We start from the raw sequence: 21,871 nt of genomic DNA, 5'->3' as shown, positions 1-21,871 counted from the left end.
CAGAAGAGTATCTGAAACTGAAAGAAACGGGCAGCGATGTAATATGAGTTCCTTTTCATTTAGCCTTTGATAGTTATAACAGTAAAGGTTTATTTTTAGAATAAACGTCAAAAACATGCCTCTCGATTTAGAAACACGTGTGCTTGATTTGAAAAAAGAAAGGTGTTTGTCAAAACTGGTGAGGTTTTACTTACTTTATTTTTTACTATTACTTTATCTCGGATCCAAGTCAAAAGTTCACTAGTTCAGTAACAGTCACTTTTATGTTAAACTTAACGTAATTTATAGAATAAACCGTTGAATGAACTTCTGGAAGACTTAAATTTGCTTGACAGTTCTGAAACCACAAATGAAGATCCTATAAAAGTTCAAGAATTAATAGAGATATTGTGTCAAATAGGAAGAGTCAAGGAATTCTCATGCGAATTGAGTAGAGGTATTCAACTACTATTAATATTTCCTTAAGCTCTATCTAATGTTATTTTGAACCTAAATTCTAGATTTTGAAGAGAAAGATTTCAAAGGAGTATCTTCAGTCGCATCAAAATGCTTTCAGTGTTTGAATAAAATCGTAATAAAAACAGATTGTTTAAAACGGGGAACAAACTTTGCAATCTACCTACCTCTTGTCCTAATATGTGGTACACATCATAAAATATTTTTATGGTCAAATGCAGAATGCGTTAGCCTTCAGAAAAGTTTGTTGTTTCTAGTTTCACAATATTTTTTACACAGATTTTTCTAATATAGAAATTGATTTCAGATTTACTGGAGAGGCTTTGTAGCTCTAAGAACTGTGAATCATTAACAGACCTTCTCTTAATATCGAATTCGCAAAGTGAAATTTTGGTCAAGAATATATTTGAGAATTTAAAACCTTTCTTAACCTTGGAAAAATGGAAACAAAATCCCTCCAGCCCTCAAATATTTAAATGGATTTTAGAGTCTCTGCCAGTAAGTTATTTGCAATTTAAATTTATTCTTTATTGAACAATTACAATATTATTTTACTTTCAGTATCATTTTGTATCCAAAGTGCTTCAGGATATATTTCCTCCTACCCTTCTTTTTTTAGACAATTTTCAAATTGAAAATCAAATATTGGGTGTTGAATGCGCAGATATAATTGTAAAACATACTGTAAGTCTTACTAATATATCAAAATTCATCTATAATAACTCTTTCTAATATTTTAAACATAGCCGAATGCTATGTTGATCTGGAATGGTTTGGCTGAAGTTCTTTATGATGCTTTGTTTCGTTTAACTCGTTCGAAGGAACCCCAAGTGATTGATTTGGTGTACCCTTGCATTTTGACACTTGTTTCGGGTTTGGAGAAAGATCCTAATAGAGTGGACAGGAACAAAAATGTTTGTAAAAAATATATAGTTGATGTTTAATTTAATTAATATTTAGTTTGGTTTAATCGTTTAAGCCAGGATATATAGATGCCATCTATAATCAGCTTTTAGGAAGGGCAGAAATGGAGTCGAAACTTAAAACTATAGAATCATATTCGAAACTTCTACCCATTTTTATTGATAAATTGGGAATAACAGTCTTACGACATTTCCAGGTAAAATTTTCTTAATATTTGAAGTCGATTTTTTCTTTAATACACCTAGTATTTTGATATTTTGACATTTGCAGAGAACGAAACGGGTAATTATTGAATATATATCCATTTATAAAGGGCCAAGTGAAATTTCAAGGATTTTTACTCTGAGAGCTTTGCAAAAACTTATAATTGTGGCTTGGCCCAGGTAATGTTTATGTAAAGATTGTGCGTTTAACAATTTTTATGGAAATTTGATTTTGATAGGATACCTAATTATACAGAGGAAATTATGAAAATCTTAGCTAAACTTTTGTATGATATTAATGTGAAGGAAAAACGTCTGGAAAAAGATAAAAATGGCAAGTGTTTGTGTGATTTGGTGAGTTCAGTTTACTCATTAATTATTTACTGCAATATTGTATTTTAGCTGATGAAATTTTAATGAATGAATGTAAAACGTGTCTCATTTTACTGTACAAAGCCAGTCCTGATGTTTTTGAAGTAGGGTACTCAATAATTTTTTGGGTATAAATATTGAAATTAAATATTTATGTTTCTCATAGGGTTTAGTTTTGCCGTTAAACAGCTCAAGCATGGTGATTCCGATATCTAATGTTTTTCTAGAAATTTGTAAAATCAAAAATAAATAATATTTTTTGTATAAATGTTTTTTTTAGAAGTTGGTGGTTAAAATTTTAAATGATTCTATGGCTATAACACTAGGTGGTTTCTTTTCGCCTGTTTTCAGACTAAAAAAATACTCTTTTTAACCTAAAACGTTTTATTCGCCTGTTCCGGGGTTGAGATTTGCTCTGCACCACAAACTATTTGCTTGTTCTGGAGTATTAGGGCTACTCTTTCTACTCTTCCTTAAAAGTGAGAGGCATTTTTACCCCAACTCGAACTATCGCCACCACAGAATCGGAGTAAAATGACGTCATAGGGTTCCTCTGAAATCCCAGAACATAGCCGCCTAGATTAAACAAAGCCCGTGCATGGTACCCAGAGAGGGGGGGATATTTTACTTACTCCTAGCCGAGCTTTAGTTCTTGTGTACGCCGTTGGATGGCGTCTTATGGACTACGAACTCGGGGGGCATTAATAAAGGTTCAAGGAAAATAAATTGTATTAGGGACTAGGGAGGTCCTTATAAAGTTCAAAATGTAAGTAACTGTAGCTGCTAAGTTTGAGATTTCTTGACTAGCTTCATTATCAGTAATAGATGTTAATTTTTCATTTTGTACTTTTTCAGGTGACCTTTTCTTCTTAGGAGGAGATAAATAAGGATTCCTTGTATTATGTGATGACATTTTATTGAGCACAGAATTTGAGTCATATTGAGTTCCTTGACTAGCGTGAAAAACCCCTTCTTGATTTTGATTGCGTATTATATTAGACAAAGGGGTTTTATTTATTGCGTAATCTCCATGACTTTGATGATTACTTTTATCAACTAAAGTTTCATTTAATTGGTCTTCAACAATGTCTTCGACAAATATTGAAGGAATAGCAAATGCCAGTAATGATTTTCTGGAACTTGAAATGCTGAAATCAGCTTGATTAAAGTGATCACTACAAACTCTTGCACCCTGATTATTAATGTTTTCAAGGTATTCGCTTTGAACTTCATAGTTCTCACCAAATATTGCACAAAGCCAGTTATTTCTATTATCTTTTTTCTTGGGAATCCTATGAAAACTTCTGGTATCAGAAGTTTTCTTGTGCCAATCGTTATTCTTACATCTTGGAACCAAACAGTAGACCATTTTTTAACAAATTTAACTGAAAAATAATAATAGTTTTAGGAAAAGACCTAACAAATAGCCCAAGATAAGGCCTACGTATATAGCATTTAGTTCAAAATAGAACACCCTAAATAAAGTACACCGCACAGTGTGCACTTTAAACTAGTTATTTAATGAACGAAACACTATTCTAAAAAAGTATTTTTCATTTAAAATCATTTTCTTACCTGTTAAATAATAATGAAATACTTATTACAACTTTACGAGGCACACAGCCTCCAAGCCTCGTAGCAGACGCCTCTACCGCACCGTTAGAAAATTATTGCGTAATCGTCCCTAGTCCATAACACGCCACCAAGCGGTCAACCCTAGCGTCCTTAAAATGCCAGTTTTAAAAAAGATTTTCCGACCATGCACGGGCTTTGTTTAATCTAGGCGGCTATGCCCAGAATAAATGAAAAGAAACCACCTAATGCCGCGAATGCATTTTGAATTTCGCGGGTAAATGGTAGCTTTAAATTTCGGGTAGGTGTCGCTAAAAAGGTTAGTCATTGTGAAAGGCTGAAATAAGATTCGTTTCGTTAATGGCGATTTCGGACTTTAGTTGCTTATGTGTTCAGTAATTTTATGATTGTGTTTTCTATTTTAAAGAACTTTTATTAGAATTAATATCGAAAATGAATCGTTTTCTAGTCTTTCAATTACTTTTCTTATTCATAATTTTAATATTTAATGGTGCCGATTCGGTTATTAAAGATACTCAGTTGCCCTTCTATTACATGAAGCATGACAACATGACCAAGTACCTGAAGGAGCTAGAACGCACGTATCCTAACAACGCGCAAATATACTCTATCGGTAAAAGTTCCCAGAATAGGGACTTGTGGGTTTTGAAAATAAGTAGCAATCTAAATCACCGAGATATTGGTAAACCTATGTTTAAGTATGTGGCCAATATGCATGGCAATGAAGCAGTTGGACGGCAGCTTTTACTTGCCTTGTCCAAATACCTCCTTGATAGCTATCAGACAGATAGTAGGGTTTCGCAAATTGTAAATAGTACAGAAATACATCTGCTTCCATCTATGAATCCAGATGGATTTGAAATGGCCAAAGAAGGGTCTTGTATTGGTGCGAATGAAAAATCTGGCAGAGAGAATGCTAATGGGGTAGATTTAAACCGTAACTTTCCTGATCAGTTTGACGAGCAATCGCAGGATATGGATAATAAAGAACCAGAAACAGTAGCCGTCATGAGTTGGATTGTATCACACCCATTTGTCCTTTCTGCCAATTTACATGGAGGGGCGGTTGTGGCTAGTTATCCATATGATGATTCCAAGTTTCATAATATTAGTGGGGTTATCAGTGCGACTCCCGATGATCCTTTATTTAAACATCTGGCTCATCTATATGCTGATAAACATGATACCATGAGAAAAGGAGAAAATTGCCCCACAGATAATTTTGATCACGGTGTAACGAATGGTGCTCAGTGGTACGATGTTCCTGGAGGAATGCAAGACTATAACTACTTACACAGTAACTGTTATGAAATAACAGTTGAACTATCTTGTTGCAAATACCCTACTGCTAAAGATCTTGAAAAGGAATGGAATTTAAATAAGGAATCATTACTGACTTACATGGAACATGTAATGTTACCAAAATTGATATCAAATTTATTTTTTTAAACTAAATTTAACAAAATTTGCAGGTACATATGGGAATTAAGGGTGTGGTTGTAGATAGTGTCACCAAAAAGGGTTTGGTAGCCACTTTAGTCGATGTAAAAGGCAATGACCATGGTGTAACCACAACTGAAAATGGGGAATTTTGGAGGTTATTAATGCCGGGTGAATACGATATTGAATTCAAAGCTTTTGGGTAAATATTCAAATAAAATGTATTTGAAGCAATTTTATTAATTAGTTTTGGTAACATCAGGTATAAACCTTTTGTTAAACGCTCTGTGAAAGTGGACTCAAAAAATCCAACCTGGCTTGATATTCAGTTGGAGGAAGAAGTGAAAAAAGATGAACCTTTACTCTCTCCAGTTTCGCCTAAAAAGTCAGAGTCTGTGACTACTCAAGTTCCGACTACATCTATAGCTCCTATTGTCTCAACCACAACAGAAAAGGATTTTGTTTTAACTCCTGAATTTAAACATCATCGTTATTCAGAAATGAAGGAACTTTTGGAAGGAACTGCTCATATTTATCCATCATTTACGAGACTGTACAGCATTGGTAAATCAGTGCAAGGTAGAGAACTCTACGTCCTTGAAATATCCAAGAACCCTGGTGTTCATGAACCTGGTAAGCATTATACCTTTAAATTATATATGGGTAACAATTAGTTAAAAAACAATTCTACAGGTGAGCCTGAGTTTAAGTATGTGGCAAATATGCATGGAAATGAAGCCGTTGGAAAAGAACTGCTGCTTTTGTTAATTAAATATTTGACTGAGAACTATGGCCTTAACAAGGAAATTACTCAACTAATAGACACTACCAGAATTCACATTTTACCTTCAATGAATCCGGATGGATATGAAATGTCCAAAGAAGGTGGAAAAAAGTTATTGCATTGTATATTCCTGAGACACGGAAAGCTTACCTTGTTTATAAGTTAAAAACACCTTCATTTTGCAGGGGATTTCCAAAGCTCGCGTGGTAGAGGAAACGCCCACAATGTGGATTTGAATCGCAATTTCCCTGATCAGTTCGTAACAAATGAGTTAAATAAAGTTCAAGAACCCGAAACTAATGCTATGATGGCTTGGATACTTTCAAACCCTTTTGTTCTCTCGGCTAACTTGCACGGTGGCTCCTTAGTTGCTAATTATCCATTTGATGACAATCCCGAAAATCGGGACAGTATTTACAGCAAATCTCCGGATGATGAACTATTTAAACATTTGGCTCTCATCTATTCCAAGGTTAATAAGATCTACAATGATAAACTTAAAGCGTTTTCCATTTGACTGCTCTAGATCGCTCTGATCAACCTTTTATGTTCCATTTGCTTGCTCGGGATCTGCTCCAATCAAGTTTCGTGTGTTCCATTTCCCACTCTCGGGTGCTGTGAGATTGCCCAAAACCGATCTACTGTTTTCGACAGATCAACTGATCGAAAGCGAGATTGGAGAAAATTTTAGCATGTTAATTTAAGATTTTTTTTTCAAAATGGCAGACCAAGATGCGAAAATTCAAATTACTAGCAGACAAATAACAACAAAGTGCGGGAATATCTTAATGGCATGTTCCATTTGCTGTTTAGTTTACTCTAGTCGATTGGGGCGAGATCTATGACGTCAGAGACAGATTCAGAGCGAATCTTGAGCAATCAAATGGAAAACTCTATTAATGATTTCTTTCATTTTTCAATAATAATGTTATGTACAGAATAATGAAAGGATGTATGTAAATAAGCCATGCGCCCTTGGTAAACTAGGAGAACATTTTGATCAAGGCATTAGCAATGGAGCTATGTGGTACAGCGTTTCTGGAGGTATGCAAGATTGGAACTACTTACACAGCAACTGTTTCGCCATTACGCTTGAAGTTGGCTGCCATAAATATCCAAATGCAACAGAATTACCACGTTATTGGAATGAAAATAAAAAGTCTTTAATGGCATTTATGAGCGCAGTTGAGTCTATACTGTTTAAAAAATCTTTTTGAAATCCAATTAAGACTTGATTCATATTTAGGTACATACCGGAATGAAAGGTTTCGTTATGAATGATAAGAAAGAAGCCATAGCCAATGCTACAATTCATGTCCAAGGAATTGATCATGATGTCACATCTTATGTTTATGGAGATTATTGGAGACTTTTGTTGCCCGGAACTTATCACGTCACGGTCAGTCATCCAGGGTGAGTCGATAACATTTAGACTCTTCGTTAGGAATGTGCGAATAGTGAATTTTCAAACTGATTCTAATAATAATTAAAAAACAATTATTTGAATTACCGAATATTCCTTTTAAACTATGAAAAGTTTGATTCTAAACCATTTTTCGTTTGAATATTAGGCTTAAGCGATTCTTTAAAATTTTGTTAATTTGTAATGAAGTAAAAGTTTTAACTAATTTAGACTTATATTATAAAAATAAGAGTGTTTACGAAGAATGACCCGTGAGATCAAAGATAAAAATATAAATACTTTTATTTACAAATTTGGCTCATCATTCATTCTGATTACAAAGTGTAAACTTTCACCCTTATATAGAGTCGTTAAAAAATTTACAATTAACTAATTTTTAGGGTGAATTTTAGGTAATATTAAAAAATTTGGTTATTTGCACACCCCTACTCTTCATTGCAAGAGAATCTTGGGATTGTAAGACTAATTAATGATAATTTAGGTACATGAATATGAGCCACATGGTCACAGTGAATGAAATAGGGACCACTGTTCAGAACTTCACCTTGATTTCCTCAAATAATCAGTGGTCTGTGGAAATGGACTATGGAATTGTGCAAAATTTGGAGGAAAAGTATCTCTCAAATGAAGAATTGCACTCAGCTTTGAGAAAAATGGCTGCGGATAATCCATTATTGATGAAAACGATGATGAACCCGGGTATCAATGGAGAAATGGAATTGCAATTTGTTATACTAAATCCAGAGGTATAAAATTATGAAAATATTTCATTATTGTGTTCATTGTGGTAAGCATGTTATTTTAGATTACCAAGAATGCACAATCAAAAACAAAAGTGGCTTTGCTCGGTAGTTTACAAGGAGCAGATACAGTTGGTCGGGAAGTTTTGGTCAGATTTTTAAGGAATGTTATTGAAGGTATTTATAAAATGAACCATACACAGTGTATTAGAGTTAACTTACTTTATTTTCTAACAGCCTATAAGTTTCACAATTCACGAATGATGGATATTTTGCAATCTCTGGAAATACATGTTTACCCATCGTTGGATGATAAGGGTTTTGCAAGTGCCAAAGAAGGAACTTGCCATGTAGAGGAGACTGGCAATAGCTTTGAAGGGAAATTTGGACCTGAAAATGACAAAAAATACGGATTAATTGAAGCCTTGAAGTACAACTGGAAACAGTACAAGTATCCTGTTGCTTTGAGCATCAACGGTGGTGGTTTAGAAGTGCAGTAAGTTGTGAATAACATTTATTAAATTTATATTATGGCTACGCTTTAATACTTTTTTTTAAATATTTTAGCTTTGATAGTCATGAAGGAGCCCCAACAGATTCTGCGGCTGTAAATTTACTTTCCACCGTACTTAAGCAACATCACAAACTATTGAGCAAAACTAACGAATGTCCCAAGAATGATGTTAAACGCCATTCTCATCAACCAACGTCTGGTTTATCTCTTCGGGACTATGCTTTTAAGACAGCCAACACTTTTTTGGTAAGCATTTGAGATTGTTGTGAAACAGTGCAAAGCTTTAACTGCGCACGTAGATTGAATCGTATCTTAGCTAATACATAAAAATGTTTTGAAATATGCTAAGTGGATATATAGAGCAAGTGAGTCGGAACACACAGCTTTATTATTACTAATACACCGCTTTTGCCAGCTTCTTGAGAACCACCCTTTTACGGTTTTAATTAATTATCTCAACTCCTTTAAGATTCATGAACACGTATATTGCTGTTCTTATCCCAAAACAAAAGAACTACCTGAAGTTTGGATGCAGAATTTAGAACCTTTGCTGGATTTCCTCGAAAATGCCCGAACAGGTATTTATGTTAAATTTTAAATACCTTAATGAGATTGTAATGATAAAATGCCATTTTCTAGGTCTTCAAGGCAGAGTGATTGATCAAAATGGAAAATCAGTACCTGGAATTGAGATAGTACTTGAAGATTCACATCGTAAAATTGAGGTGGATCCCTCAACTGGCTACTTTGACATTTTTCTAGCTCCTGGATCATATAAAATTCACTGTAAAATTTTTTAATTCTGCTTTTTTTAACTGTGGAGATGTTGAAATTTTTTGTTTTTAACTTTCTAGTAACTGCTAATGGTTACATAAAAAAACTTTTGAACATTAAACTCAACCCCAAAGAGCAACTTAAACTCTCAACTGTTATGGAACCTCTAAATCTAAATTTGAATTATCGCAATTACGAAAACATGGTAGCCGCACTGAAATCTTTGATGCAGCAACATCCTACTCATACTAAATTTTACAGGTATTCTTTCGCAATGTTTTTCTTTTTAGATTGGAAATTTTCATTCATTTTATATTTTATAGTATTGGTAAAAGCAACAATAACAAAGACATTTACGCCTTGGAAGTGAACTCCATCAGTGTTGATGAAATTTCTACATCAAACCCAACCATTGCCTTTGTAGGAGGATTGAGAGGAAACGACTTGATCACCAGCGAAGTTCTGTTCCAACTAGCTCAATTTTTGTTGGTTGATTACGGTTGGGATGACGATGTTACAGGGGTAAATAAAATGACATATTTATCTTTGAGCTTTTTGGTCATTAACGAGTGATTTTAATCTATAGTTGGTTCATAAAACTAATATCATAATGGTTCCCATTATGAATCCTGATGGCATGGAAGTAGCTGTTGCTGGTTCGTGTAATGACCCTCGTGGACGCAATAATGGTCATAATAGAGATTTGGCTAGTTCTTTCCAAGGTAATTTTAATCTTATGCTAGTGAATATCATGAGTAATATGCAAATCTTTATAATTTTTTTAATAGATTTTTCAGCTACAGTGGAAACTTTGTCTATTGAAAACTGGTTGAAGAAATTATCTCCATCTTTCGTAGTTTCGGTTTTTGGTGGTGATTTGAAAATTGACTATCCCAACAAAGGTACTCCTTCAAAAGTTTTACAGAGTAGATTGAATTGCGATATTTTTAATATTTGTCCTTAGACATGAATGACTTAGATGTGGAACTTTTCAAGACCATTGCGAAATCATATGTCGAGGCCAATGTCAATATGCAACCTGCTGCCAGTAACTGTCCTCAAGCTAACAAAGACTCTGGCGAAAGGAATGGCACTCTATCTGTAAATATGAATGACTATCAACTAAACCACTTACAAAAAAATTATATGTTACCTAATTTAGGATTATTGCTATGAAACATTTGGTGTACCGACTTTCGATGTTTACATCGATTGTTGTTCTAGCCCCCCTGCTGACAAACTCTATTCCGTTTGGCTTAATCATCAGAAAGCCCTGCTACAAATGATTTCGCAGGTAATATAATTTCAATATTTAAGTTTAATTGTTTTTAATGCTTGTAAATCTCAAGGTTCACCAAGGAGTTAAAGGAAAAGTGACCAACACTTACGGAGATTCCATTAAAGATGTTTCAATTGTCATCAATCGATCAAACCAGGTTTCTAGAACATTACCCGATGGGAAATTCCATAGAGTTTTAGTAGAAGGAGAACACGCAATTACGGTTTCTGCTCCAGGATACTTTCCCATTACTAAAGCAAGTATTTTTAGCTTTGATAAAAGATTTACATTTTTTATTTCTGAACATTTAAATTTTATCAGCTTGTTAAAGTTTACAAAGGAGAAATGGTTTCAATCGAGTTAAAACTGAAAGAAGATTCCAGAATTGCTGGGGTATCAAGACATATCTTTGTACTCGGAGTTGGTACCATCGTTCTTATAATTATGGTTGGATCTCTATGCGTTTACGCCCTCCTGCTACGTCGGAGAAACCGTCGCATCGGGTTCTACAGAATGGACAATGCCAAAGGTCTCTTCACAGACTATACTGACGATGATGAAGAGAATGTGAAAAGCAATGGCTCAAGAAAGCATCTCCTGGCCGAAAATGAATATCATGACAGCAGCGACTCCGAGGATGAGTTATATAACACTTATAGAATAAAAAATGGAAAAAATGGCAGACCGTAAGTTCATATTTTTATATTTTTCATTGTGTCTATTGCTTTGGGTATTGACATTTTCATGGCTTACAGTATGCGGTTAAATGCATGTTTGGGCAATTGATGTTTTTGATGTAGATCCATGCTCGAAATGGACTTATTCACCAACCGAAACGTGTTTCCTTCAAAGCTTCCAATTATTCTGAAAAACGGGAGCTGTGCAATAAGAAATAATCTTTACGAACCAAAACGATATGAGGAAAAACTTTTACGAAACAGAATGGCGTTCCAGTCCATTTCGAGCACTGGTGTAGATACATGCTTCATGTGCTAACTGGTGTTCATACTTGTTTTGCAGGAGATAAAAACTTAATCAAAATACTAACTGCTATTACGATCTCTCTGTTGCAATGTTTTTTTTGGTTTATTTTGCATTGTAAAACAATCTCCTAAAAACGCAAAATATAATTTTTTTTATAAATTACTTCAACAAATTTTATAATAGGGATAATATTCCGAAGAGTCTTCTCACGTAAAAATGGATCTGTATTTAATCGCTTCAGAAAAAAAAATTGAGCTATTTTTTTAAAACAACTATTTGCTGGAAAAAAGTGTACTTCTTTGCCTGGGTCATAGTACCTTATGGCAGTGATTTTCTTCGTGGGTTTTGGGAGTTAGGATTTAATGAAATATTTCATTTTTTTAAACTATATCTTTAAATTTCTTGAGCTTATCTTCCTTTGTTAAATTATTAATTTGAATGCATTCCAGGCATAATGTTTAAATTTACTATTTTTGTTAGCTTTTTTTTAGAACAACTTTATTTATAACTTACCGATGGCCTTTTTTTAATAACTTTTAATGCTAGTCAGTTATGTCTTTCTAACGAGCCCTATGCACAAAAACGATCAATGTCAAATTTAAGATTAGATTTAATATTACTGCAAACTGTAGTTGAAAAGTTTTAAAACTCAAATGTGCTACTAATTTTATGTAAAAACATCATGGCCATTCGATTTGGGGTTTTTTGTTTTCCTTTAATCAAAAGTTTTATTCCTTAATTTACACTATTACATTGTCCCCAAGTTTTAGTATTAAGGTTTGCTTTTTTTTAAAGTTATAAAGAGCGATTAATGATGTCCTTGTTGAAACATATTAAAATGTAAATTTATATATCGCTCAAAAAATGTGTAAAATATATAGATTGTATATGAGATCTTTTTAGATTTTTGAATAAATATCAAGAAATTTCATATGTGGTTATTATTTTGGGTAAAAAAAAAATCCCTTATAAGTATTTAATGCAGAAAACGTTTAAATCACATCATAAAAAAATTGTTTTAAATTAATTTGGCACTAACATATTTTTACACATTGACTTTTTCAGAAGGTGCCAGAGTCTTAGCGCTCCTGAAATGACTCCTTACTAAAGCATAGCACAACATGGTTACGACTATTACGAATAAAAAGTAACTAGTGTGCATAAGATGTAGATTGACGATAGATCTATCACGCTGAAAAAAAGACTGGATGAGCAATAGCCCTAAATTATACGTCTAATTATTTTATGTTAATTACAGCACTTAGCATCACTGTGTAGTCTGGTCGGGGGGTATAATCAATTTTGAGGGGAGTTTTCCCAATGCAGTACTTTGCATTAGTGCCAGGCTTATGGAAAACAAAGTTAACTGGTTTCCTGGATCCTCCTAACTTGGCCATACTGCATTTCTGAGGTTCCCTGTGGAGAATTCACGCAAATTGAAATGAAATAAGTAGATTTTCAAATTTGGTTTAAAGATAGTTTTTTTTTACCTAGTTTTGGGGAAAAGGTTGGAAGGCCCAAAAAACAGTAGGCAAACATTTAACTCTAAAGCACATCTTTCGCTATCTATGCGACATTTTTCAGCCAAAACATTTCTATTAAAGGTTGGAATGAAGAAGCTTACAGTTAAAGTTTGTTTTGATAATTTCCCTGTGGATATAAAGAATTTTTTAAGGCTTAATTAAGACTTTTTCATGGTCTTATTGCAATACCATGAAGACCCAACTGTCTTCCAGTGACAGATCCTTTCAACCACCTAATAAGAGGTGGGATTTTTAATATCTCTGGTCCAAATTTAAGAGGCACCATGATGTGTTTGGTCAAGTTTACATAGGGACTTTTATCATTTGAGGCTTGCAATTGAGATATGTCAGGTATGAGTTCACTCAAGCTCATTTCACCGAGTGGTGGTTCAGAAGGGATTAGGGAAGCGTTTGAATTTGAGGAGTTGGTCAAGGTTAATTGCAATTTGGAGTTAGATTGTAGGTAAATGACTTTCTCGTTGTGTTTTGTGGCATTCCTGACATCCACACACATATCCAGCTGAGACATATGATTCAGGAATACATTCCAATCCTAAAATGAATTATTATTATCATATTATTGATTTTTAAGCAATTGTATCGTTTACTAATTGTACCATTTCAATATCTGGGTTTGGGAATTCAGAATCCCTAACTATAAACGCTAACATTATAGTGGTAATTCCAAATGCTAAAATGCATATGGTAAAGACTAATAATGGAGGTTGGCTAGCTGCAAAGCCTTTTAAACCTTGAAGCGGCGACACTGTCATTTTAAACTTACTGCAAAACTGTTTATTTACCAAAACTTTATAATTAGTTCTTCTATGTATCTTGCATTAAGCCTTGGACTTATAAAACTAAATATTCATTGATAAAAATAATAACTCTACTTTAATTCCTAATATTTACTAAACAACGTATTCAAATTCCATGTAACATCGCACTATATGAGTTTACTTTGATAAAAATTAGAGCAAATATTATTATTTAACGAAAAACCATCCAAGATGGACAAAAATGATTATCCATCTTTTTCTCCTGACGTCACAGTAAACAAATGTTGCGCAACATGATCGTCGAACTGAAACCGATCGTTACGTTTTCGATTGGTCGTTTCGGTTTTTGTTATCCTCCAACCGGAGTTCCCTCATGACCTCGTAGCTCGCTTCACCGCTCGGCTTCAGCCCGGGAACAGAATCAACACGTGTAAAAGATATAACGTGTTCGATTTTTAGCTTTCCTGGCACGCCCACTCCCGTTTTAGTTTCAGAAATGTAGTCCCTTCAATTAGACGTTAGTATTGAGTTTTCTGGTTTAATAATTAATGAAAAGTGTAGTATTAAACAAATGTTATGAAAATGAACGGCCAATTTAGGTAATAAAAAGCTTGAAAAGCGTGAATATCATGTTTTTCGTATATTCGCACCGTCGTGACTCGGGGTGTGACAGCGAATGATAGAACAGCCATTTTTAGCCTGGCCCTTTTCCGGTAACCACGAACAGTTATTGACTGTGTTGTTTAGGGCTTCTAGCTGTTTTGTTTACGGATTTCGCCGAGTATATTGGAATAGTTCCCCGTCATTTTATTTGTTCAATTTAAGTCTTATACCCGTTGATAATTTCGGTAGTAATTCAAAATATTATCGTCTCGAATTTGCGATACTAAGCCGGAATTTTTTTTATTGGTTTCTAAGTATTTCGGTCGGACTTCGAACTTGATATTTCGCAAGGCTCCCTCAATTTCGGTTTTAGGACGAGTTTATTTTTTAGCAACGTCCCAAAGTACTTTGGCATTTTTACTTGTAATACCAGAGGGGGTAAAAAAAGAAAATTTACAAGAAAAGGGATGCTGTAGTCCACGTACAAGTTGAGCACGTGCTTACAGCCGGTTGCGAAGCGAAATAGACGTCAATCAAATTACCACGTGGTTTTTGCCATCCCCCCTCATTGCCCGCTGCCAGCCTGCCACCGCTTTCTACGCTCGAATGTTTTGATGCACACTCGCGCCATATTGGGCAGGCTACGGGCCATAATCAGAACGGGAAGTTTTATAATCGGACTAGTTAATGAAATTGCGCTAAAGTAAACCGAAAGTAATAAGTCGTTGCGGTCAAGTGTTAACGAAAGTACATGATGAGTTTAGAAATATTGTTGGAAGCCGCGAAATACTTGGAATTCTCCGCTGAGGTTGAAGCACGTGGTAAGAGATTACGAGATCCTTTTTCTCCCGAATCCCAGTTTCATTTTCACCGTAAATTAAGCCTCTGCCCTTCATTCAAATATCTTGCAATTTAGCTAATTGGACAAGGGTTTATCGCTTTTGCCAACGCTACCACACTGGTATCTCACTCTTTAGTTTAAAATTTGATTTTTAAGCTGAATTATAATTCGTCAAGTATGACGAAGCTAGTTAAGCCTAGGCCTGTAAGAATTTTTGGCGCTCATTAAAGCGCGATTTTTTGTGTCAGTATTCCTAGTATAATTTACGATATTATATTATTTGTTAGGTAAACGCTTTTATTCTACCAAAATCATAGTTTTTAGTCCCTCTCTAAACGGCGGTTTTTTAATTAATTTTAAACATTTTTTGTAACGTCAAAATTTTCGCGGATGAGGATGGGAGTGACTTGGGATAAAATCGGGTAGATGTTATTAACAGGGCCACGCCTCTACTGAATTGTGAAGCTCCGCCAATCGCGTGACTAGAATTGATCCTTTTACCGCCAGTTAGCTATTAGCTTTTTCTATAACATTAAAACTTGTATTAAATTGGTATTCTTTTGGCACGCGCTGTTCAATTCTTTAAATAATTGGACTCGCGCAATTTTGCACGCGGTCTCTTGTCTCTCTTAATTTAAACAAAAGCACACAGTCACTTCTTTAACAATACAATAAAACCCTAAAACTAACATAAACACTTGACCTCCTGTATTTTATAGAATCTCCTATTTAAAAATTATTTGTTTCAAATTTTAGATGAAACGCCACCCGAAGTCACCCATTTCTCCAAAAGAAAAAGTCACCATAGCTCTGGAAAATCATCGTCAACATCATCTCATAGATCTAATAATAAAATTCATCATTCAGATCATTCCCGCGACTCTACTCGTTCATCCCATTCCCATCAAGATTATTACGGCCAGAGTTACTCTCATCAAGACGATTCAAGGGATAAAAGACGCACTGGAGGGTAGGGATTGGATTTATTGTTTATGAGTTAGACAGACAGTGTCTCAAAATGTATTGGCAGCCAATCGTTTTATTTAGTGAAACATGTAGTCCCTCAATTCCTTTTTTGTTTGACAATTGTTTTTATTTCTCAGTGCTGGCACTCGAGAAGTTCATAATAAATTGGAAAAAAATAGGTGTGTATTGGAGATTATGCAAAATTCTCAATTAGGCGATTGAAGTGATTAAATTAATTTAATATAGGAGAGCACACTTAAAGGAATGCTTCGATATGCTGAAAAGACAGCTCCCAGCCATGGATGAAAGGAAAACGTCAAACCTCAGTATATTGAGAGGAGCTCTTCGTTACATTCAGGTCTATATTTCCGCCGATGATTAATAATTACTGGGATATTTATAATTGGAAATTGTTTGTTATGGGTAGCTCCCAGGCCGACCCTCTTAATGGTTCGAAGCCCTGTCACGTGGGATGATTAAGACCCACCCCTCCTCCCTGAGCACGTTGTTCGATAACGGCCTTTGATTGGTTGAACCCTTCCCGAAACGTCACCAGCTGCAGGCTCTTCTTTTCTCTCTCGGCATTCCCCGCGCACGCGCTGCCTTGCTTGTCTGGCGTCTTGATATAAGAATCTGTGTAGTAACTACCACAATGCCTCATTAAAAATGCGTATCCTTCCGCTGCTGTCCCGATGGCTCGGGCCGGGTGGGAGGACAACGAATCAGCTGAAGTTTGGCGCGAAGTTCCGCGTTCTCTGATCGGGCTTTGGGCAGGGCTTGAGGACATTGTCTAGTGTCTACTCAACTCTTGTTGCTCACTCCTTTTCTCTGACCACAGATCTATCAAACGCTTGGCTGTCACTTATTTGTTTCAGACTTTCGGTTTTGTAATTACTGCGCCTATTTATCGAAACTAACTTGAAAAATATTGGAAATATAAAGATAAACTACATTAAAAAAATTTCATAATCCATCAATTGTCCAAGTCAGGAACTACTTTAATACACCGAAATAAGGCTGTTTCAGGAATTTATGTGGTTGCGTCTTCAAATTCTTATTTTAGTAATAAAGAAATTTCAGCTTTTTGCTTAAGTCTACAGACTTGTAGCGACTTCCGCTGCAGTGAGTCCAAAAGCTTCTACAGATCGTTTCCCAGTGGAGATCGCCACTTAGTAACTTCAAAACCTGCTCGAAGTTAGTTGATCTACGTATATTTTGGGATCAATTTCGAGTGGGGAGAGTCTGCAGTAAAAATTTGGTAGTGAGATGCCTTCAGATTGCGGTAGTGAAGAGTTAAATATTATGTCAAGCGCTTTCAAAGAAAATTCTATAAAAACTTAAATTGCGATAGTTCGAAACACTTTGATACAACTCCTTATTGATGTAAAGGGGAAACACGGGTCTTAAATTAATCCTTATAAAGATCCGTTTCGTTTGTTAACTGAGTCCGTTGCAGGTGCTAAAACGGAAGGAGCGTGAATACGAGCACGAAATGGAAAAGTTGGCTAGGGAGAAAATCGCCTCTCAACAAAAATTGGCTTCCTTGAAAAAGGGTCTCTCATCGCAGGTAGACCACATTGACGTTTCTCGTTATCTGCCCGATCAAGATAACGAGACGACTACCACCGCTTCCGGTAAAAAATATCCGAAGATCACGCCCTCATTAATCGATGAAAAATGCAATATTACAGGGCTATTTTCGCGTAACAGAATGCGGGGCCCTTAGCGATCCAGAAGACGACCCTATCGGTCCCGTCCGCCAGATCGCCCGCATGGACCGCTTGTCTGTTCACAGTCTGCGCTCACGCAACAGGCCTTCAATGGCCAGGCCCCCGTCGCCGGACACTGCCAGCCAGACCTCCTCAACCTCCTCCGCGTCTAGCGATGGCTCGCCTATCATCGTCGTTGATAATCCGCAAAACGACGCCTCTTGTTAGTTCACGAACGAAAAACTAAATTGAATCTTGAAAACCGCCGTGTTTATTAAATAATAACCTTCGATTACCCTTAGCTTCCACCGTCACCGCTCACAAGTCACACGGAAAACACGTTTCAACCGAGCCATCACCCGATGTGGCACACCGGAGCCCTCCAAAATCGGTCGCCAACTCGAAAGAGTCGACGAATGTGGTCCCGTCTTCTCAAGCCAAATCTCTTCCTTATCATTCCAATGCCGCAATTTCTGCCACACATATTCATTTCGCCAGTGCGACTGCCGCGGTAAGTTAAGCTTGGGGTTTCTTTAGAGCAAACTCGCGTCGACGTAAAAGGTATTATGCTTGGCTTACACTAAAGCGTGTTTTAAGTGTGTAAAGAAACAGCTTCCGGCCTAAGATTAATTTCCACTAGCGTGCTTAATATTGTATTTTACTTTTCGCACCTAGACCCGTTTTGAGTTTTGTTATGCGCTTTTGAAAATTAAGCTTAACGGAGATTTTTTGCCTTAATGAAAACCAGCCATTTAGCACCTCTAAATACATAACTTGATTACATCGTTTTATAGAGTGGCGCCACGTCTTCCGGAAGTCTTCAGTTGGGTAACGTGGCCGGAGTGCTGGCCGCTCCACACGCTGTTCAAGTCATTAATCAAGGAAGCGGGGTCAAAGTGATCGCGGCCACTCCCGCCACTCTGGGAAGTGGCTCCGCCCTTCTTTCCGCTCAAAATGGTCCTCTGCGTATATTTTCGCCGACTGCCGCCTCCTCCTTAGTAGCTATGGCCAATCCCAGCACCACTCTGGCTATGGTTACGCCAACCACGGTGGCCAAGATCGGTCAACAATCGTTGGTCCGTTTCTCGACTCAGAGCAACAATGCGGCTACCAGCAAAAGTACCGTCGTTGCGCCCGTCACTTTAGTCACTTCGTCGGCTATGGTCAGCGTTAACCAGCTGAACAACGGAAAACCAGTCATCTTCAACCAAGGCCTGACGTCGGACCAGGCGGGTCGCGTCGTAGCTACTAACATCGGGAAATCGGGCGCAACCGTAACCTTGACGAATCCAAAAGGTCAACAATACGCGACAGTAGCTTCCAACGGGTTGGCCTACGTCCAGCCTAAAATGGCTTCTCATATTCTGCAAGCTGTATCTCAAAAAGCTCTGTCCCAAACACTCGTCAACGCTGGTGGTGCGTATTTGTAATTATCTGGACCTAATTAGTCTTTGCTTAACGATATTTACGTTTATCGTAGTTGGTCAGTCGAGCCTTAACAATTTTGGTCGCCATTTGATGACCACCGCGATCAAACCGGGCTCCAACACCGTCAACACCATTCGAGCACCGTTGGCCCAACTGTCCAGGGTAACTCAGGTCACGCAGCTGGTAACTCAACCGACGATCGGACAGATAGTGACGTCGGGAAATCACGTGCTGGGGACGCCGATTACGATGGTCCCAGCTTCGGCCGTCAACCATCATTTGAACAAAGTACTGACTAACGCGCCGATATTGAAAACTGTCAATTCGGTGCCTATTCTGCAGCAACAGCTGCAACTGCAAACTTCCGCGGCGGCACCCACTTCCGGTACTTTAGCCGGCGTGGGTACCATCAAACCAATGATGGTGGTTAGCGTACCGAGTGTGGCGGCGGCTTCTACTAAGCAGGGGGTGGTATCTTTGAAACAATGACCCCCCTTCATTTTGCTACGGGGATGAATTTGCGGTCGTAGTTTCCCGCGCGTATTCCGATACTTGACGGGAACTCTTCGCGCGCGGTTTTTAACTTTCCATATTATTTTTAAGTTGAAATTTAGGTCATTAGCGAGTCCATTTTCTGATGTTTTTCGTTTTAATCTTTTCGGAACCAACAAACATTCTCGCGTTAGCTATAGATAGATCTCAAAGTATATTTTATCGTTTTAGATATAGTTTTCGTGGCCCTAATTTAGAGAAGCGTGTTTCTGAGGAATTTGCTCTCCTCTCTATCTTGAATAAAATCTTCGGATGGTGCTAAAACGTAAAACGCGAGCAGCCGGCGTTACCGGTTTCCTAATACCGCCAGTCGTGTTTGGTAGTTTACCCGTACCTGGCTGCCATCACCAATACGTGCAGCGTTCTTAATTAGACAGGTTTTCTTTCGGTTTTCCTCGACTTACTTAATTCTGCATCAAAACCATATACATTTTTTTAAACCGTTATGAGTTAAAATGTACGCGATGGTTACTGAGATGTTTCTAAAATTAATATCTGGTATATTCAAATTTTCTAGACTATCTTGTTAGGCAGTATTTTTTGTCGTGTTTAAAATGTTATAATTTGTTTTTCGTCATTTTTAATCGTGGTTTTTCGATGATCAAAATTCTCTAGAATTAGTGCCTATTTCAAATACGATCCTATATTTAGATTATAGTTATATATAATGTGTACAGTATACTATTTTGTATCTGTATCATCCTTGTAAGAAACAACCAACCGCCGAATTAGCCGTGTTTCCTTAGAAGTGTTTTTAATAAAAAATAATTATATCGGTAACTGATTTTTCCACGCGGTTTAAAATTTATTTATACATTGAATGATTTTTGCTATTCAAGTAAAACCAAAATATAAGCTGTCAGGATGTGTTTAGTCTTCAAAATATCTTTGTTCTACGCGCGCTGTTATCAAATATGTTTGAAGTGTTAAATTTAAATCTGAAAGATAAAAAAGGTCAGGTATGGAAGAACTCTACGGTAATAAATTACCATAATTGTAAATTGTAACTTGTAAATATTTATATGTATATTTTGTACCAGTAAACAGCTAAAGCTGTGATTTAAACAAACGTGTAATTATTAATCACAAAGAATTCAGCGAACGAATAAAGTTTTCGTTATCATTTGTTCTGTTGCCTCTCTGTTAAAATTTGACCGAAGCCGAATTGCTCGAAATTGCATCTTTAGGTCGCCAATCACCATCAACAGAAGTGAAAAAGACTGTTATTCGCCTCTTTATGGGGCGCCAAACCGGGAAAAACTAAACAAGATAGTTCTAGATATATTTCAGTTTTCTAGGAATATTTCTAGCGTTCTAGACACATTTCAAGCATTCTAGACCCATTTCAGTTTTCTATAGCCATTTCAGTTTTCTAGACACATTTTACGAAGCTCTCTAGGTATTTTACGCGACGTTCTCTCTGGATATTTTACGAATCTCTCTAGGTATTTTACGCGACGTTTTCTATGTATTTAAGGGTTAGGGACTTGGAAAACTTTCGCCTTCGCCAGTGAGAGAGAGGGAAAACTGCATTCAACGGTTTCAGCCGCGTATTCAACTGAACGATCGCGCTTACCAAAAGAACGCGTCGTCGCGGTGACTGATAAATTCATCTCAGATAAAGACTATAGATGGCAGACACGGGATTCCATTTTGGAGGATCGAATGGTACCGTTGCGGTGGTATTTATTATCTGAAGTCTTAAACCTTTAATAGGTGTGACGTAATCCATAAGGTCATAAATGAAAAGAGACTTAAAACGGTTTTAAAATTCACAATTTATTTATTTGAAAAATCCTACGTTTCGGAGGAACTGTTCCTCCTTCAGCTGGATTTTTACAAGTCTATAATGTGCTTCTCTTCACTTCCATAAGGTCATAGATAAGTTAGCCCGACTCCAATCACACGGAATAGCACCGGCGTCATAAGACAGCTGGAAGATGGTCGTAAGCGGAGCCGCTAATGCATCGGCGCACTGGCTCAA

At 36.6% G+C, this 21,871-nt stretch overlaps 4 protein-coding genes across 12 annotated transcripts; 3 read left to right on the top strand and 1 right to left on the bottom strand.

The window, feature by feature from the left end:
• Nucleotides 1–8: 8 nt before the first annotated feature.
• Nucleotides 9–2,224, top strand: LOC149927218 (TELO2-interacting protein 2-like). Of its 2 annotated transcripts, XM_090158866.1 has the most exons (11): nucleotides 9–38; nucleotides 100–178; nucleotides 289–436; nucleotides 501–698; nucleotides 764–954; nucleotides 1,018–1,140; nucleotides 1,203–1,370; nucleotides 1,436–1,576; nucleotides 1,651–1,763; nucleotides 1,823–2,059; nucleotides 2,122–2,224. In XM_090158866.1, the coding sequence occupies exons 2-10, from the start codon at nucleotides 116–118 to the stop codon at nucleotides 1,983–1,985; spliced, it is 1,308 nt and encodes a 435-aa protein (XP_090014992.1). In that variant the 5' UTR covers nucleotides 9–38; nucleotides 100–115; the 3' UTR covers nucleotides 1,986–2,059; nucleotides 2,122–2,224. The 2 variants fall into 2 exon arrangements, with proteins under 2 accessions (XP_090014992.1, XP_090014991.1); XM_090158865.1 differs by lacking the exon at nucleotides 9–38 and having other exon boundaries at nucleotides 60–178.
• Nucleotides 2,225–3,832: 1,608 nt separating this feature from the next.
• On the top strand, nucleotides 3,833–12,371 carry LOC149927217 (carboxypeptidase D-like). Of its 4 annotated transcripts, none has more exons than XM_090158669.1 (22): nucleotides 3,833–4,958; nucleotides 5,021–5,190; nucleotides 5,251–5,621; nucleotides 5,682–5,894; nucleotides 5,958–6,244; nucleotides 6,711–6,956; nucleotides 7,019–7,185; nucleotides 7,677–7,941; nucleotides 8,001–8,112; nucleotides 8,173–8,431; nucleotides 8,503–8,695; nucleotides 8,919–9,027; nucleotides 9,089–9,235; nucleotides 9,304–9,484; nucleotides 9,547–9,745; nucleotides 9,810–9,945; nucleotides 10,012–10,125; nucleotides 10,188–10,324; nucleotides 10,386–10,517; nucleotides 10,573–10,758; nucleotides 10,824–11,188; nucleotides 11,523–11,656. In XM_090158669.1, exons 1-22 carry the CDS (start codon nucleotides 3,981–3,983, stop codon nucleotides 11,527–11,529), a joined length of 4,974 nt encoding a protein of 1,657 aa, XP_090014795.1. In that variant the 5' UTR covers nucleotides 3,833–3,980; the 3' UTR covers nucleotides 11,530–11,656. The 4 variants fall into 4 exon arrangements, with proteins under 4 accessions (XP_090014795.1, XP_090014792.1, XP_090014793.1 ...); XM_090158666.1 differs by lacking the exon at nucleotides 11,523–11,656 and adding an exon at nucleotides 11,670–12,371 and having other exon boundaries at nucleotides 3,834–4,958; XM_090158667.1 differs by lacking the exon at nucleotides 11,523–11,656 and adding an exon at nucleotides 11,258–11,516 and having other exon boundaries at nucleotides 3,834–4,958.
• On the bottom strand, nucleotides 12,294–14,203 carry LOC149927216 (transmembrane protein 248-like). Of its 3 annotated transcripts, none has more exons than XM_090158673.1 (5): nucleotides 13,627–14,203; nucleotides 13,199–13,562; nucleotides 12,977–13,136; nucleotides 12,743–12,902; nucleotides 12,294–12,678 (listed from the first exon to the last, which is right to left on the bottom strand). In XM_090158673.1, exons 1-5 carry the CDS (start codon nucleotides 13,780–13,782, stop codon nucleotides 12,532–12,534), a joined length of 987 nt encoding a protein of 328 aa, XP_090014799.1. In that variant the 5' UTR covers nucleotides 13,783–14,203; the 3' UTR covers nucleotides 12,294–12,531. The 3 variants fall into 3 exon arrangements, with proteins under 3 accessions (XP_090014799.1, XP_090014800.1, XP_090014801.1); XM_090158674.1 differs by having other exon boundaries at nucleotides 12,301–12,678; nucleotides 13,794–14,201; XM_090158675.1 differs by having other exon boundaries at nucleotides 12,301–12,678; nucleotides 13,813–14,201.
• A 127-nt stretch (nucleotides 14,204–14,330) lies between these two features.
• LOC149927215 (uncharacterized) lies at nucleotides 14,331–21,002 on the top strand. 3 transcript variants are annotated; one of them, XM_090158672.1, is made up of 9 exons: nucleotides 14,331–15,212; nucleotides 15,989–16,202; nucleotides 16,336–16,374; nucleotides 16,441–16,556; nucleotides 17,655–17,832; nucleotides 17,909–18,130; nucleotides 18,210–18,418; nucleotides 18,702–19,323; nucleotides 19,388–21,002. In XM_090158672.1, exons 2-9 carry the CDS (start codon nucleotides 15,989–15,991, stop codon nucleotides 19,822–19,824), a joined length of 2,037 nt encoding a protein of 678 aa, XP_090014798.1. In that variant the 5' UTR covers nucleotides 14,331–15,212; the 3' UTR covers nucleotides 19,825–21,002. The 3 variants fall into 3 exon arrangements, with proteins under 3 accessions (XP_090014798.1, XP_090014797.1, XP_090014796.1); XM_090158671.1 differs by having other exon boundaries at nucleotides 14,334–15,212; nucleotides 16,336–16,377; nucleotides 16,445–16,556; nucleotides 17,655–17,765; nucleotides 17,890–18,130; XM_090158670.1 differs by having other exon boundaries at nucleotides 14,335–15,212; nucleotides 16,336–16,377; nucleotides 16,445–16,556.
• Nucleotides 21,003–21,871: the final 869 nt, after the last annotated feature.

This window comes from Leiobunum rupestre, chromosome 9, assembly GCF_980474605.1.
Source record: "Leiobunum rupestre chromosome 9, qqLeiRupe1.1.hap1, whole genome shotgun sequence".
NCBI lineage: Eukaryota > Metazoa > Arthropoda > Arachnida > Opiliones > Sclerosomatidae > Leiobunum > Leiobunum rupestre.
This window is presented reverse-complemented; position numbering and strand designations above follow the sequence as displayed.

Coding starts and splice junctions, on each gene's coding strand:
- LOC149927217 (XM_090158666.1), top strand. CDS start 3,981: ATGAATCGTTTTCTAGTCTTTCAATTACTTTTCTTATTCATAATTTTA. Junction 6,957..7,018: donor TAATGGCATTTATGAGCGCA/GTTGAGTCTATA, acceptor ATTCATATTTAG/GTACATACCGGAATGAAAGG. Junction 8,113..8,172: donor TTTAAGGAATGTTATTGAAG/GTATTTATAAAA, acceptor ATTTTCTAACAG/CCTATAAGTTTCACAATTCA.
- LOC149927218 (XM_090158866.1), top strand. CDS start 116: ATGCCTCTCGATTTAGAAACACGTGTGCTTGATTTGAAAAAAGAAAGG. Junction 955..1,017: donor GGATTTTAGAGTCTCTGCCA/GTAAGTTATTTG, acceptor TTTTACTTTCAG/TATCATTTTGTATCCAAAGT. Junction 1,141..1,202: donor ATATAATTGTAAAACATACT/GTAAGTCTTACT, acceptor TTTTAAACATAG/CCGAATGCTATGTTGATCTG.
- LOC149927215 (XM_090158670.1), top strand. CDS start 15,143: ATGATGAGTTTAGAAATATTGTTGGAAGCCGCGAAATACTTGGAATTC. Junction 15,213..15,988: donor CGCTGAGGTTGAAGCACGTG/GTAAGAGATTAC, acceptor TTCAAATTTTAG/ATGAAACGCCACCCGAAGTC. Junction 18,131..18,209: donor TCCGCAAAACGACGCCTCTT/GTTAGTTCACGA, acceptor GATTACCCTTAG/CTTCCACCGTCACCGCTCAC.
- LOC149927216 (XM_090158673.1), bottom strand. CDS start 13,782: ATGACAGTGTCGCCGCTTCAAGGTTTAAAAGGCTTTGCAGCTAGCCAA. Junction 13,137..13,198: donor AAGACAGTTGGGTCTTCATG/GTATTGCAATAA, acceptor TTATATCCACAG/GGAAATTATCAAAACAAACT. Junction 12,679..12,742: donor ACACAGTGATGCTAAGTGCT/GTAATTAACATA, acceptor TCTTTTTTTCAG/CGTGATAGATCTATCGTCAA.